The following is a 16,075-nucleotide window of genomic DNA, read 5'->3' on the forward strand; positions in this document are numbered from 1 at the left end:
GCAGGGCTATAACTACAGGAAGCAGAAGGTAGAAGCAGGAGGCATTGCGCCGCCAACTGCACCCCACCAGCAACCTGCCACCTCAGCCCCCTCAGAGCACGCTCCGCCCCCACGTAATGCCTACTAGCACTTCCGGTTCCGCACCCGCTGGCTGACGTAGCTTCCGCTCCGGAGCGCTTCCGCCGCCGTCATTTCCGCCGCTGCCGCCAACACCGCGGTCGCCGTTTCCTGCCCGGCTGTAGGATAGCCGCGTCCCTGCTCAGCTCCCTGCGCGTCCCGAGCTCAGCCGCCGCCATGGCCATGAGGCAGACCCCGCTGACGTGCTCCGGGCACACGCGGCCCGTGGTGGACCTGGCCTTCAGCGGCGTCACCCCCTACGGCTACTTCCTTATCAGCGCCTGCAAGGGTGAGCGTGGCTGGGGGGAGAGGGGTGGGCGGCCGCGCTTGCCTCGCCGGCCTTTTGCAAGGGCCGCAGCCACTGGGCCTGCTCCGCCCTGAGGCCGCGTGGGCACAGCGGGCGGGTGTGCGGGCCGCTGTAAACGGGTTGCGCGTGGCTGCGGTCGCAGATACCTATTAGAAAGGTTTGCGATGGGGAGAGCGGGGAGGAGGAGGAGGGTCGAGGCGAACATTCAGCGGGGCGTTGGTGCTCTTAAAATAATACCTGCTTCCAGCGTGACCAGATGGAGAAGGGAACCGGTTGGAGGGTTTTTGCAGCGTTTTAGCCCGCAGGGTGTTAGAGCTTCCATTCATTCAGGTTGAATCCCGCTTGTGAGGGAAAGGCTTGAAAGTCGTTATTTTAAAGTAGCTGTAACTGCCTCTTGTGTACATATCCCGTACACCCTGTAAAGTCGGCTCCTTTTCAACCGTGGCAGCTGCCTTGCTGATTGCAGAGCAGTGATTTCTGCTTCCTTTCCCATGAGAACTCTCTTCTGCTTTCTTATAAGAGTAGCATTTTCATTCGTATGTGTATGAGTTAATCTTCATGTGTGTTCACAAGTTTAAAAGAACATTCCTCATTCTTTCTGAGGACTTCATGTTCAGCTCTGTTTATTTGTGTGAAGCGTATCTGATACCCTCCTAGAAAAAATAATCGCAATAAAGGCTTTCTATTTCATTTTTACAGCATCTCGGTAAACATCTCTCATTATAAACCCAAGACTCCTTTTTGTGCCTTGTTAGTCTGAAAATATTATTTCAAAATCAATGGAACTGACCAGCCCTAGGAAAATTTGACTATATTTAAAAAAAAGTGACAAACAACAAAGGGTGCTCCTTTCTGTTGTAAAAACAAAACCAAAAGAAAACTTGAAATTCATTTGGAATGATATTTTTTTATTTGTGACTTTAGATGCATGCTAGAGGTGCAACTGTATATTTAAGTTCTTTAGCTAAGCTGTTTTATAAAGAATAGCTTCATAGTGAATATGGCATTTCCATTAAGGGAGGCTGGTCTGATGGCGGTTTAATTTCTGTTCCACTTGGTGCAAGGGAACCGTTTCCTGAAACAGCTTTCTTTTTTGTTATGTTGTCTGAATATTGGTTTTGTTTTTCTGAAGATGGAAAGCCTATGCTACGTCAGGGTGACACAGGAGACTGGATTGGCACATTCCTAGGTCATAAAGGTGCTGTCTGGGGTGCTACTTTGAACAAAGATGCCACTAAAGCAGCTACAGCAGCCGCAGATTTTACAGCGTAAGTGATTGCCTGCTTTTCAAGTCTTTATTTTGATTTCAGTCAATAGCTTTTTTTTAATATGTCTGTAGTAAGTTGCTGTGGTTGTGTTTTTTTTTTTTTTTAAAGTAAATTGTTACCTTATAACTATATTACAGACTAGAATTTGAAATTTTTATGAGCATCTACAGCTAATTCTATCTTGCTGAGCAACTATGGTTGCTTCTTGACAAGTATATCTAATTAATGAACTGATTTGCTAGAATAAACAATGCTGTGCAGTTCAAGACTTTAGTATTGTAGTTATACCAGAGTGGCAAGAGTGATCTTCATTTTGTGTACCAGTCAGACACTTATTATTAGAAGGAAACATGCAGAAATATTAGTGAATCATTTATTTTTGTTTTCCTTGTTTGAACTGTTTGCAGTGTATGTTAATATATTTGATGATTCAAATCCAGTTATTCGAATTCAGTCTGTAAAAGTTGTGGAGAAGAGCTGCCTTTGTTTGTCTTAAATCTGAAATGCTGATTGTGTGTTATCCTGAAGAAGTGAGTGAAAGAAAATGGTGGGATAGTAACAAAAAACACTTCAGTAAAAGAAGATGTGGTGTGTCTGTAGTTCATTAGAATGAATTTAAGATTAAAAATGTTATAATAGTGTCAGGAAGGATTATATAGGGTAGGTTAGGAGAGACCACTTAATTTGTCTGTTCAGATTTGTCCTGGAGCTACTGAAATGTACATGTTTTCTCTTGTCATTTAGCAAAGTGTGGGATGCTGTGTCAGGAGATGAACTAATCACATTGGCTCACAAACACATTGTCAAAAGTGTGGATTTTACACAGGTATGAAAAATCTTTATAGCATACTCAACAGAGAGGTAAGGTCTCTGGTATGTTTTGCTATTTGCTACTTTTTTTGTGTCTGTTTTGGCAGGCAAGTAATGTAGCATACATTTAAGCTCTGATCTTATAAACAAGTTGTAATAAATATTTTAGAAACTGTCTGAGATAAATAACTGATATTTTAAGGCTTATTGGATGAAGGCTGATATTTCAATTCAAAATACAGTTGACCCTTTATAACTTCTGTTTCAGGATAGCAATTATCTGTTAACAGGTGGACAAGATAAATTGTTGCGCATCTATGATTTAAGCAAGCCAGAAGCAGGTGAGTCTGCACTTAGAACTGGTTATTGCTGGTTTTCTGTTGTGTTGATTTTTCTTGTGTGCGAGTTAAATATGAATTCTGGACTTTGTTGTGAAACACAAGACACACTTGAGCTTGTTCTACAAAGAACGTGTCAAACAGTTTTCTATGTACTAAATCAAATTGTGTTAGTCTTTGAAGTGAAATAGAGCTTATCTATGAACGTTTCAGGGATAGCATGTTTTACTTCAATAGGGACTTACTATGAGTAGGTCTAACTAAAGTTCCACTACCTGAAAGGGAAAAGTCTCTTCATGTTTAACTGTGCTTAAATTCATATTAATACTGAACTGCTGAAAATGGATATAAAGCTAATTGATATTGATGTTAACCTAGTGAAACTCTAAGTTTAGACAATTGAATAGATTCCTAGATTGAAATCTGTAAATAAAGTCAGTAGTGTTTGAAGTAATTTTGCATTTTCTAGCAAACAGAAATCCATATAGATTACCAGAGTTCCTAAACTATTGCATAATGTTTATTTATGTTCTTATGTGTACTAAATAGTTGTTCTTATTTTAAGAACCTGATGTTGTCAGTGGACATACTTCTGGTATTAAAAAGGCTTTATGGAGCAGTGATGACAAACAGATTCTTTCAGCTGATGATAAAACTGTCCGGTAAGAAAAAAAATAACTTCTAGTTTTCTAAGAAGCTCACACTTAATTATAGTGCACGATTTCTGTCAGAAGGTTGTTCTTGCCTTGGGAAATGGTAACACAGGCTGTTTGATTCTAGATTAGCATATGCTCATGTAAACCAATTTTTATATGTTGCTGGAGATGTAATTTTTGTGGTAATTCTGATTTGCACCATAAGCATGTCCTCCCTGATGGGAAGAGGTGGTCTTTGATAACTGAATAGTAGAATTAATTTGATTTTTCGTAATCCTGGAGGAAATTAATTGCTAGCTGAGGTCTTGTGAAGATATTAGATGAAGTGTCACTGCCTTGTCTTCTGCAGTCAAGCCCTGAAACATGCATAAGGCGAGGGCTGAGATAAAAAGCAGGGAAGCCTCTTCTGGAGAAGCCTCTCAATGCACTCTTAATAGTCATAGCTGTCTTTCTCTACCATGTTGGTAAGTTGAGAAAGCTTTTGTGGTTTTATAAGATAGATCATCCAGTTAAATGTAGATGGGTAAAACTTAGACAGACTTGGCTACTGGGGAGGTCAAATAACAAAGATCCTTCCTCAAACTATGCTCACCAAAAAAGGAAGATGTGCCTTGCTGATTCCTCAGCTTTCTGGTTGATACGATCAGCATCATCTCATGCCTAATGTCTCATTATTATTATGTTTATGGCACAGAATAATAGTGGCTTTCTGCTTTGTGGAAGGACAGTGGATAGGGTGAAATCACAGTTGTAGTCTCCTTGTTTCTTTTTTGGTTCCATTTCTCTTCAGTTTCTTTATTCCAGATAGGCAAAAGACTGATCTTTTCTTTTTTTTTTCTCTGAATTTTAGAAATAGAAATACAGCATTCAGTTAACTTATAAGTTTCTTATTTTACTGAATCATAGAATAGTTTGGTTTGGAAGGACTGTTAAGATGATCTACTTCCAACTCCCCTGCTGTAGTCAGGGACGTCTCCCCTTGGACCAGGTTGCTCAAAGCCCATCCAGTCTGGCCTTGAATGCCTCCAAAGTGGAAGCATCCACAACCTCACTGGGTGACCAGTTACAGTGTCTCACCACCCTCACGCTAAAGAATTTCTTCCTAATGTCTAGTCTGAATCTACCTTCTTCCAGTTTAAAACCATTTACCCTCGTCCTGTTGCTACATGCCCTTCTAAGAAGTCCCTCTCCAGCTTTCCTCTCGGCCCCTTCATGTACTGGAATGCTGCTGTAAGGTTCCCCTAGAGCATTCTCTTCTCCAGGCTGAAGAACCCCAGTGCTCTCAGTATATTCCTGTAGAGGAAGTGCTCTAGCCCTCTGATCATCTTGGTGTCCCTCCTCTGGACCTGCTCCAACATCTTGATATTCTTCTTGTGTTGGAGGTCCCAGAACTGGACGCAGTACTCCAGGTGGGGTCTCATGAGGGCAGAGTAGAGGGGCAGAATCACCTCCCTCGACCTGCTGGTCACACACAATTGCAGCCCAGGATGCAGTTGGCCTTCTGGGCTGCCGGTGTGCATTGCTGGCTCGTTGAATTTCATCAAACAACATTCCCAAAACCTTCTCCTCAGGGCTGTTCTCAAGCTATTATCTGCTCAACCTGTACCTGTGTTTAAGTTTGCCCCAGTTCTGGTGCAGGACCTCGCACTTGGCCTTCTTGAACTTTATGAGTTTTCGTGAGCCCACCTCTCAAGCCTGTCTTGCTAGAGATGCATCCCTTCTCTCTAGTGTGTTAACTGCACCATTCAGCTTGGTGTCATCTGCAAACTTGCTGAGGGTGCACTCAATCTCGCTGTCCATGTCACCTACAAAGGTATTAAATAGTATCAGTCCCAGAACCTTTCCCTGAGGAATGCCACTCATCACTGGTCTCTCACCAGTTGGGCACTGAGCTGTTGGCTGCAACTCTTGAGTGCAGCCATCCAGCCAATTCCTTATCTGGCAAGTGGTTCATCCATCAAATCCATTTTTTTCCAATTTGGTGACCAGGATGTTGTGTGGGACAGTTTGTTACGATTTAATTTGATTTCTATACAGATATTTCTTGCCTGCCTAGGTAAAGTGCTGAATTATATTCAATGAGTCTAACATTTTCTTAAATTAGTATTATACCTCATTGTGTTTTGAGTTTAAAAAGGTAGAATGCAGTCTTAAAGCTTTGCTTCTAGAAAGCTGTATTGTTCAGGAGACATGTAATAAGCTTTTAGCTTTTTAAAAGAATCCTTGAGTAATTAAACAGTAAAACAGTATGCATGCTGTTTAACGTTGTTATTAAATTTTAACAGTAGCAGTATTCTAATATAAACGTGCCTTAATTCTCATGTAAGTAAAGCAAAGCAAAGTAAAGCATGCTAAAGTGTCTGTGGAATGTTCTTCAGGTGGCTTTTTGCAACCACAGCGTGCCATGGGTGGAGGTGGAAACTGATTTGCTGAACTGATCTGAGAGTCTTTCTGATTTTTCTTAAGCCTCTGGGACAGGAGTACCATGACTGAAGTGAAGGCGCTAAATGTTGCAATGTCTGTGAGCAGCATGGAGTATGTTCCAGAAGGGCAAATACTTGTGATAACCTATGGGAAGACTATCGCTTTTCATAGTGCGGAAACGTGAGTCCAAAACAGAGCATCTTTCTGACTTGTTACGGGTTTGATTGTGAGGAAAACTGACAGTACAAGGGCAAGGTCACAAAGCTGTTAGAACTGATGCCAATAGATATCTTTACCTACCATGTTGTCAGAGGCAAAGTCTGAAACAACTGTCCTTTTCTAAAATAGTGGACTCTAACTGTCTGCAAGATGGTAGGCTGTAATGGATCAATACCATTTTAATAGCTCAAAACTAGTTGGAGTTGTCATTAAATAAGATTTTCATCCATAGTTCAGTTTATTGCTTTAAGAGAACTAACTTATACAATTTCTATGATGTTTTAAAGCAAGTTGCAGTCATAAACATGTACCAGAAAGTAGTTTGAAATGTGTGAACTTATTCTATGTATTTTGCTTATTCTGAACTTGCTGTTTCTAAAGTTTATGAGCTTGACTTGCTAGTGTTAAAATTAGTTTTGGAAACTGCATGTGGGTGTCTTCTGTTGTTTTACTTTTGGTTGTGTGTGGGTTTTTTTTTTTTTTTTTTTTTTTTTTAATAAAATGTGATTTTTATAATCACAATTCCTTTGCTTTCAGGACCTTTATTAAAATAACTTTTTCTCCTCCTTCAGTCTAGAGCAGATTAAATCATTTGAAGCACCTGCTACAATCAATTCTGCATCACTTCACCCAGAGAAAGAATGTTTGGTTGCAGGTGGTGAAGATTTTAAACTCTATAAATATGACTATAACACAGGAGAAGAATTAGGTATGTTTGACTTCAATAATAAAAAAAAACAAGTTCTGACAGGTATTTGCTAAATGACATAGTGGGTGATGAATTAAACTTGTAGAGCAGGCTGTGCTACAGCCTTATTTGAGTTCAAGATAATGGAAAGGTAAGTAGTCAGTTAGGAGGCTTTGTCCTTTGTTAGTATACCTAATGTTACTCTTATAGATCTAATTAAAGCCTCCACTAAATAGCTGTGCAGCTATTAGGGAGGAAAAAAAAAAGTGAGTCATCCCATACTGCTGCAATAGCAAACTATATGTTAACTTAAATGTCACACTGTGGCATTCATTATGTCTAATGAATCACAGTTACTGGACTGTATTTTAATGCTGGCCAACTGTAATGCATTTTTAAGTGTATTTTCATCTATTGCTCCTGTCTTTGTTTAAAGTTACATAGATGTGTATATGGGAAGTGGTTGATGAAACAGAGCACGTGTATTCTATGCTGTTGGCTTGCTTTGTAATTTTGCTTATAATAATTAGATGCCTGTCTTGCATTTAATTCAGATAACAATACTTCATTAAAAGTTGTGAGGATACTAATTATTAGAGATGTTGTTTTGTATTAAAAATAAAGTATTGGAGAAGTTTCTCCCAATTCATATTTCTCTTCCCCTTCTAGTTAGTTTTTACTCATTTATTTTTGCTGTTGCTTGAAGTTAGAAATTATTGGCCTTGATATGTTCTCTTCATAGAATCTTACAAAGGGCACTTTGGTCCAATTCATTGTGTGAGATTTAGCCCTGATGGGGAGTTATATGCCAGTGGCTCAGAGGATGGTACACTAAGGCTGTGGCAGACAACAGTAGGGAAAACCTATGGTCTTTGGAAGTGCGTAGTTCCTGGTGAGTGTGTGCTTTTGTTTTCTTTTTCCTGGTTACTTGGCTGCTTCGTTCAAAAATCTTAGTAGTAATATAAATGGCAAACATCATCTGAATTTGTTACAGGATCTCTACTGTCATTTGGCATCTTCAGTGACACTCAAGTCTGTGGGATTTAAGATTTGACTTCTGTAGCTGTCATTTAAGCAACTTAAATGAGAGCTTAATTAATATTGGTACTTTGTATCAAATTGCTTGTATGGCCTCAAATCTTCATGTTATAGAGCAAGAGGTTTGAAATAATTTTGTGAATAGTTAAGACATATACCCCTCCTTCTGCAGATTCTTTCAAGCTTTCTCTGTACTTTCTCTAGATTCTTATAAGCTTTTTCTACTTTCTCTAGTATTTTTGGGGGGAGGGAGCTCATGGGGAGGCAGTGCTTAGAAAACAGCAAACAAGCAACAGTTGATGGAATTGCTTACCCAGCTCTTTCTCCTTAACAATAAATAAGTGGGAATTTTTTTTGTTTTCAGAGTGAAACCCACTTTTTACTCTGTGTTGAGTGGAAGGGAAGGTACTAACCATTTTTTCTCCTCCCTACAGAAGAGGAGAATGCAGAAGCAGCGAAAGCAAGGACTACTCTTCCAGGAACTGCAGAGGAGGAAATAGGTAATACGTTGAACTGCCAACTTTAACTCTTTCCTACTGAAGAAGTCTTAACTTTTTTCCAAGTACCTTCTGGCATTTTTCACTCATCTAAAGATCTTTGAGCATGTTTTTCTAGGAAACTATGTTAAGTGTCAAAATAGTGACAAGAGCTGTGTGATCTTGCAAACTTAGCAGATAGGGTAGAAAAATCTCAATTGGGTTAAGTGGAAAAGAAAACTAAACCAGTCTTTAAAACATCACTGCAGCGTTCTTTGGTTTATGTATGTAAATTGATTCTTTCTTTAATTGCAGAAGAAGTTGCCTCTGAAAACTCAGATTCAGTGTACAGCTCAACTCCTGAAGTTAAGGCGTGATTATCTCAACTGTTATGCAACGTATGGACATACAAGACTAAATCAAGTGAGCAGTGATAAACAGCAGCCTTCCAGAGTGCACTCTCTACATAAGGCAAAGATGGGCAGTAATTGATGAGAATGCAGTGGAACTGGCTAGGTGTTGTCTGTAAGAGAACTGAGTATCCAAAAAAAGACAAGTAGTAGAGTTTTGCTATCTTTTTAGCATAACTGCCTGCTGTCTTTTGAAAGAAGTGTGCAAGCCAAGATCCAGTCTCTCCAATTTCAATTAGACTCATTGTAGTGTGTTTTCTTTATTACAGAGAAAAAATATGGCTTTTACCCATTTTTTTTTTTTTTTCCTTTAAAGTTGGAAGATTTGGCTTTAGTTGAAAAGGGGATTATGTACCAAAAGTATTCAGTTTTTGTTTCATTGTACACTGCTTCTGAATGTTTAACTGTTTTCAGTTGTCTAAATAAAATGCCTCTCAAAACTCCTAGCTTTACTGTTTAGCATTGGGTTCATGGAATTGAAAAGCAGCCAAATTAATAGTATAATACTCTCTAGCATCTGTTTTTGTATTATACAGAGAGAAAGCAATAAGAATGTTTTAGTGTTTGGTCCAGAGAGTGGCAAGTTTCTTGATATGTAAGCCTTGCATCATTTTATTCTTTAACTTTTGAATGTAAAAGTGAGTCTCTAAATCAAAAGCATTGGGAACTCCTAAACTAAATGTACTGACTGAAATACGTGGTTGTACATGAAAATCTCAGAGGTTGGCTGAGTTTGTAAAAAAAAAAAAAAAAAACAAAAAAAAGAAAAAAAAACCTTGGGTTTAGTTCTATAAACTGAATGGAAAAAGTTACACTCTCAAGGTCAAAACCCATACTTTCATCATTAAAGAAAATATTGCCATTCTGCTTGTCATTTCCTTTAATGTTAATGCTGAAAGACTTGCATAAGTTGTTCTTTTTGGGAAGGAAAAACACTATATAATCATATGGTCATATACTTTCCTGATATTTTTTTTTTTTTTTTTTTTTTTTTCTTCCATATTGAGATTTGTCCTTAATTTTCTGACTCTTAGTGGCATCCAGTAATGTTAGAAGAAAACTAAAGCCTAACTTTTGAAAACCTGAATATAATTTGAAACAGAGGTCTAAGCATAAGAAAATACTTTCTCTGTGAGGGCAGTCAGATTTAGAAGCCTCTACAGCCTTTCCAGGAAACCTCTTCCATGTTGAAGATGCGTAGAACCCAACTGGACGTGGCTCTCAGCTGACCCTGCCTGAGTAGGGGGTTTGGACTCTGTCTCTGGAGGTTGACTGCAGCCTTAATTTATTCTGTGGAAGGGGGAGGAAAAGAGTAAATAAGGAAAATAAAGAAGGATAAAATCAGTCTTGGTTTCTTGGTATCATTAGGAATTTGTCAATTGAGTAACTTAACTACGAAGTTAATTTTTGAATAATCTCTTCAAATTTTAACCTTAAAACAAATGTCCCTCTCACTTACTGCTAATAGTTCATTTTAGTAATTACTAATTTATTTATGGCTTATGAGGATTCCAGAATTCATCCTTCCTTACTTTACCAGCTGAATAAGATGTGTTTAAAACCAGAAGGCCCCCCTCCACACCTTAATGAACCTTCTTGTGCTGTATGTCAAGTAGACTGCTGAGTGTTTCACAGAGAATGCTGCACTAACATTCAAACATAAGCGCTTTGGCCCTTTGTTGCTTTCCCAGATGCTGTTGTGAGTTTGTGCTTTCCATGCTCGGGGTTAATGAGTAGGGCTGAAATTGCAAATGTTCATGTTGATGATGTTTAATTTTTTTTCCTGGAATCTTGCATCATTACAAATCTAAGGAAGAAAAAAAAAAAAAAAGCTCATGAAATTGTCAATGGCCTTATTGTTAGATTTCTATTTCCATAGGTTGTTCCATCCATGGAATGGAACACTTCTCCTGTGAGGAGAAGCTGAGAGAGCTGATGGTGTTCAGCTTGCAGAAGGCTGCAAGGTGACCTGATAGTGGGGCTTTCAGTACTGAAAGGGGAGCTACAGGAAGGAAGGGGACACTGTTCAGCAGTCTGTGGTGACAGAACAAGGGGAAATGGTTTCAAGCTCAAGGAGGGTAGATTTAGGTTAGATACATTTTAGATAGCATTTTACAGTGAGGATGTTAAGAACTGGAATAGGCTGCCTAGTGATGTGGCTGATTCCCTGTCCCTGAAGTCTTTCCAAGGGAAGGCTGGATCAGGCCCTGGACAATCTGATGTAGCTGTGGTGTCCTCGTTCATTGCAGGGGCGTTGGACTAAGTGGCCTTCAGAAGTCCCTTCCAACTCTGAGGATTCTATGATTTTTGCTGGTGTCACTAGAAGGCTGTACAAAGCAAGCATGTAGCGACCTTATTCTGTCAGCGTCAGGAGCCTGAAGAGCTCTTTGACCTCAGCAGCGTGGCGGCGGCCTGCGCTCCGTGCTGCCGTTCCCGGGGCGGAGCAGCGGGATGGCGTCCGCCCGCTCCTCTCAAAAAAAGTCGAAGCGGCCATGTGGGTGCAGGGGCACCCGGCGTCGCCACGTCCCGCCTTCGTGCCTTTGTTTTTCGCTCTCGCTTGTCGTGCCGGTGCCCGGGGCTTCCCGGGACGGCTGTCTCCCTGGGGCAGAGCAGCCGACGCGACCTCCGCTGCCGGCTCTGCTTCCTGCCGGCGCGGGGCGGGACCGGCGTTGCCTGCCTCTCCCCGCCCCGCTCGGGCCCGTGAGCGCGGGCCATGGCGGCTAGAAACGCGGGCACCGAGCTGGGTAAGGGTCGGCGGCCTGCGGGACGGGAACTTTGCGGGGCTCGGGCAGGGCCTTTTGCTCCGTACGAGGGCTGGAGAGCGGCGGGAGCCCGCTGCCGTGTCCACACGAGGTTTGATGTTCCCACGGCCGCGTCTCGCTGCCGTGTCACATCGCCTCCAGCGTGCCGGCTCCTGGCCGAGCCAAACCTTTTGAGTGCGTTTCCTTCTCCCTTCCTTTCACCCAAACTGTTCAAAATGCTTCTCATTGCCTCACTTTTGATTTTTCGTTTGCCGCCTATTTGCTGAAGCTTCTCCTGATGTCTGCAGCCGATCTTCGCTGGCCGAGCCTTATCTAATGACCCATCCAGATGGGCTTTTCCGTGCCACTGCCTGTGTGGAACCTGTATTCTTGCTGCCAGGCTCAGCGAAGGAGAAGCAGCCTTCCCACTTCTCCACGCAGCCAAACACGAGTGCAGTGGTGGGCTACATTCAGGTGACCAGCCTCTTGAGCGGCCACTTTAAGGAGGGGTATGGCAGTTTGGTCCATAGAGCAGCAGTACATTAAGTGTAGGAGATTCAGAAGTGATGTTATGGCAGAGGGAGAGCAGCAGGTCTCAGAGCACAGGAGGCACACAGCACTGTTACACTCTAGCATGAGGGCACACGCTTTCACAGAGTTAATACACAATGTAAAGGATTAGCCTGTGGACTACTTGAAGTTAACTCTGTTGTCATTCTGCACAGTGACTGACACGTAGCTCTAAAAGTGAGCTGTCACATTGCCCTCTGATGTGCTTATCCTTGGGCTGCTTGCAGAAACAGGTGAGTTTGAACTGTAACCATCTGAACAGCATCTTTTTCTTTGCTGAAAAAAAAATGTGTTAATAATGTAGTAGCAAAACTTTTGTGTCTGTTACAAAAAGAAGCCAGCACAGGAATTTGCACATACGTTCCATCTATTGTAAGCTAGGCACATGTTCTACTTCTTACTGTAAATTTTTGCTTACAGTTGAGTTGCCGTCTGTGCAGGAACTCAAGAAACTTGAATCAGTCCAGTTCTATCAAACAGTTGTCTTCCAACAGGTAGGATTACCTGTAAGGAAGGCAGTGCTGCCAAGTATGAAATCATTGGTAGAGACAGGTGAGCTCATTAATGTTTGGCTGGAAAAGAAGTACGGAATGTGCGACTTACCAGCAAATTATAGTCTTTGTTTTTTGGACCCACCAAAACGATCTTTGAGTACATTCCAAACATTCTGAGTTAATCTTTCTCTTCCCACAAATGCCCAACCCCCCTGCCAGAGAGATAGGGTTAACTTGTGCACAAGACTATGAACAGAGTGCAGTGGGATGGATGTCTTCAGGGCTGTATGTCACTTGTGGCCTCTGCCAGTTGCAGCTAATTGAACTTAAACTGCCATTGCTCCCAGCTGCTTGTTGCCATCCCTTCCCAGTGATTTTTAAATCAGCTACAGTCATAGAATTATAGGGGTTGGAAGGGAGCCTCTGGAAATCACCTAGTCCAACCTCTCTACAGTAAGTTGCAAGGAAAACATCCAGGTGTGACTTTAATATCTGCAGAGAAGGAGACTGCACCCTCTCTCAATAGTCTCTTCCAGTGCTCTGTCACTCTCAAAGTAACGAAGTTCCTCCTCAATTTTTATGGAACTTCCTTTGTTCCAGTTTGTGCCCGTTGCCCCTAGTCCTGTCACTGCACACCACTGAAAAGAGCCTGGCCCCATCCACTTGACTCCTGTACTTTAGATATTTCTAAAGAGTGATAAGATCCCCTCTCAGTCTTCTCCAGGCCAGTTACAGATCTCTTAGCCTTCCTTCATAAAGGACAGCAGAGGGGCAACAAGATGGCAGTGACCTGGAGTGGCTGCCCTGTGAGGAGGGAGCTGGGCTGATTCAGCCTGGAGCAACACAGCTTTGGGCAGCTTGCCCATCCATACAAGGAGAGCATCAAAGAAATGGAGCCAGTCTCTTCATGACTGAGCGTAGCTGGAGATCAAGAGAGAACAGAAATGAATAGAAACCTGAGAGGTTTGAATTGGATGCGAGGAAAAATTTCTTCATGCAGAGATGGTTAGGTGATGGGATAGGCTGCCCAAAGGTGCTGTGCAGTCCTTTCCTTTTAGGATTCTTAGATCCAACAGGATAAGGCCTTGTTGAATGCCCAGAGCAGAGAGCTGTCTCTGCTTTGGGCATGAGGTTGGGTGAAAGACCAGCCAAACCAAAAAGCCAACCCAAAGTGTTCTGTTATTTGTATATATACTTATATGTATATATTCTTTTATTTTATTATATTCTTTCATATATATGTGTACATACATATATGTATGTGTATACATTCTGAATAGTGAATAATTAATTACAGTTGTTTTGCAAAATGTGTTTTTGGACTCTTTAAAAGAAAATCCATCCATGTTGCTCAACCTTCTAGTTAAGTGGCCAAAGATACGTACATTATGTTTCTACTGATATTTTTAATTACATGTAGTTGATATTTCCGAGCCATTTGCATATGAGAGCTAGCCTGTGGTAAGTGGCATTTAGATAATGAAGTGTTGCATCCCTTTTCAAGACAGCGTAATTATGTTCTAATATATTAATGGCTGTTTTTATCAGTTACAGTGGCTCTGTTCCTTCACTCTTTCCTCTTTAACACTTTCTGAATCTGCTGGATAACTTTAATCATACTTGAAATAAAGACAGATATCTCAAAGATAATGAAGTCATTGGGCAGAATGACTGAACTGCTTCCACTGTTGGTGCAAAAGCAGAGCAGGCACAGCTCAGCAATGACATGGCTCCTCATTACACCTTTAATTTGTCTGTATTCAAGTAATGATGTCCTGCCTTACTCCATGGTCATACGGACCATATCAGGACAGCTGGACTATTGGGATAAGGAGAAGTCTCTGCAGCAAGGGAAGGAGTGAGGGACTCAGAGCTGCAGGAAATCAAGCTCCAGTTCTTCTACAGCTCATAGAACAGCTGACATTCTGGGAAAAGGCTTATCAGTGGTTTTCAAAATGCTTTGGAGGGCACTGAGCTGTTTCATGTGACCAACACTCAACACTGTGTGATCTCACCAATGTCGCAATGTAGTTGAACTTATTTCTAGTTGGGTTTATGCCGTGGTGTGAATACTGACGACTTGCAGACCTAACTTCTCTCATATAAGAAGAACTCAGTATGAAAACAAAATAGATCTATTGAAACAATCACTATGAGAAAATGTTTACAGCTTCTGTGTTAAAAAAAAAAAAAAAAGAATTACCCTCAAGCCTGTAAACAGCTTACTTGGTAACATAGCTCTTCAACAAGATCTGATCCTGAAGTCTTTTCCTCAGCTACAAATGGCCAGCTGGATTCAGCCTGCATTCACTTGAGCATTTCATTTCTCCAGTAAATGTTGAGGACACAGTTTCATAATCGTTTCTCCAGAAATAATAGCTTTCATCACTCCATTTTATCATGTGTTCATGGTAAGGAGGAGCACACATGCTGTTTTTGGCACAGAGGAGGAAATAAACAGTTGGGGGGCAGCTTCTTATGGGGACAGAGCTGCTTTGAAATGCTTGTGAAACTACAGCCTCAGGCATTTTTTAGCTTTCTGTTTCGCCATCTGAAGGGTAACATGTACACATTTTCTAAAATGCTGAGTCTTTTTTACGAGGCATGTGTTAGATATCTTAGATATTTATGTAATTATACTAATGAAGTAGTTTTATTTATTTTCTGAGGAACTGCTTGGTATTTTTGGATTCATGTTCTCGAAGGAAGGAGTTGAATTTCCTGTTAAGATTTTGAATATGATTTTTTCAAATGTCTTTAGAGGAAAAAGTAAACTTGAAGAGTGATTACAGAATATTGGCTAATTAGCTATAGTGTAACTGCTTTAATTACTCTTATCCCTGAAGCCACATGATTGTACAGATGACTAGCAGATGACTTATTTAAAAAAAAAAAAAAAATAAAAAAAAAAACATGCTCACAACGAGGGGAATAAGACCAATTAAATATAAGTTTTCCAAGGCCAGATACTAAATTATAAAGCTTGGGGGGGTGGAGGGGGGGCAGAATCCAAAGGCGGTCAGTTCTATTTGAAATAATGATTTTATTCTGCTTTTTTAATGAGAAAAAGAAGAATAAACTGGAGTTGTAAGTGATTTTTAGAGTGATGAATAGAGACACATACATTTATTTGGTGAGACCTCACATGGCAGACTTAAAAGTCTATTTAGAGACAATTGTGGTGAGCTGTATTTGTTTTCACTTGCCCACTGCTTTAAATAATGGAGAAGTGGGCTTGAATGGAAGATCTGTGTCAGACAGAAGTCTCCATCTGCTGCTGCGCATCACCAGAGCCTTTGTCCTTCTTTGCTATGCATTCTTTTTATTACATAATTAACCAAGGGCCTTTTGGTTCTGAATAGAATTTTTAAAATGAACCATAAGAATAAGCATATCAGGTTACTCATTCCTTTAAAAGCAGCAACGGGTGAAGATTAGTTAGCAGAAGTAGTAGCTTATTTTACTTCCACTGTTCTTTTCTTTTCTTTTCTTTTCTTTTCTTTTCTTTTCTTTTCTTTT

At 40.8% G+C, this 16,075-nt stretch overlaps 2 protein-coding genes across 2 annotated transcripts in view; both read left to right on the forward strand.

Annotated features, from left to right (window-relative positions):
• The first annotated feature begins 210 nt into the window (after positions 1-210).
• On the forward strand, positions 211-9,197 carry LOC122170799 (serine/threonine kinase receptor associated protein). Its single transcript, XM_042837984.1, has 10 exons — positions 211-406; positions 1,557-1,692; positions 2,437-2,518; positions 2,771-2,843; positions 3,406-3,502; positions 5,963-6,100; positions 6,712-6,848; positions 7,570-7,719; positions 8,300-8,365; positions 8,657-9,197. The coding sequence occupies exons 1-10, from the start codon at positions 295-297 to the stop codon at positions 8,716-8,718; spliced, it is 1,053 nt and encodes a 350-aa protein (XP_042693918.1). The 5' UTR covers positions 211-294; the 3' UTR covers positions 8,719-9,197.
• Positions 9,198-11,414: 2,217 nt separating this feature from the next.
• Positions 11,415-16,075, forward strand: part of DERA (deoxyribose-phosphate aldolase) — a 53,197-nt gene continuing 48,536 nt past the window's right edge. The window contains exon 1 of the mRNA XM_042837863.1: positions 11,415-11,495. Coding sequence (XP_042693797.1) covers positions 11,465-11,495 — 31 coding nt within the window. The 5' untranslated portion in view covers positions 11,415-11,464. The remainder of the gene's footprint in view (positions 11,496-16,075) is intronic.

Source organism: Centrocercus urophasianus, unplaced genomic scaffold (assembly GCF_019232065.1).
Source record: "Centrocercus urophasianus isolate 14NV4802_14NV808 unplaced genomic scaffold, USGS_Curo_1.0 seq_73, whole genome shotgun sequence".
Classification (NCBI taxonomy): Eukaryota; Metazoa; Chordata; class Aves; order Galliformes; family Phasianidae; genus Centrocercus; species Centrocercus urophasianus.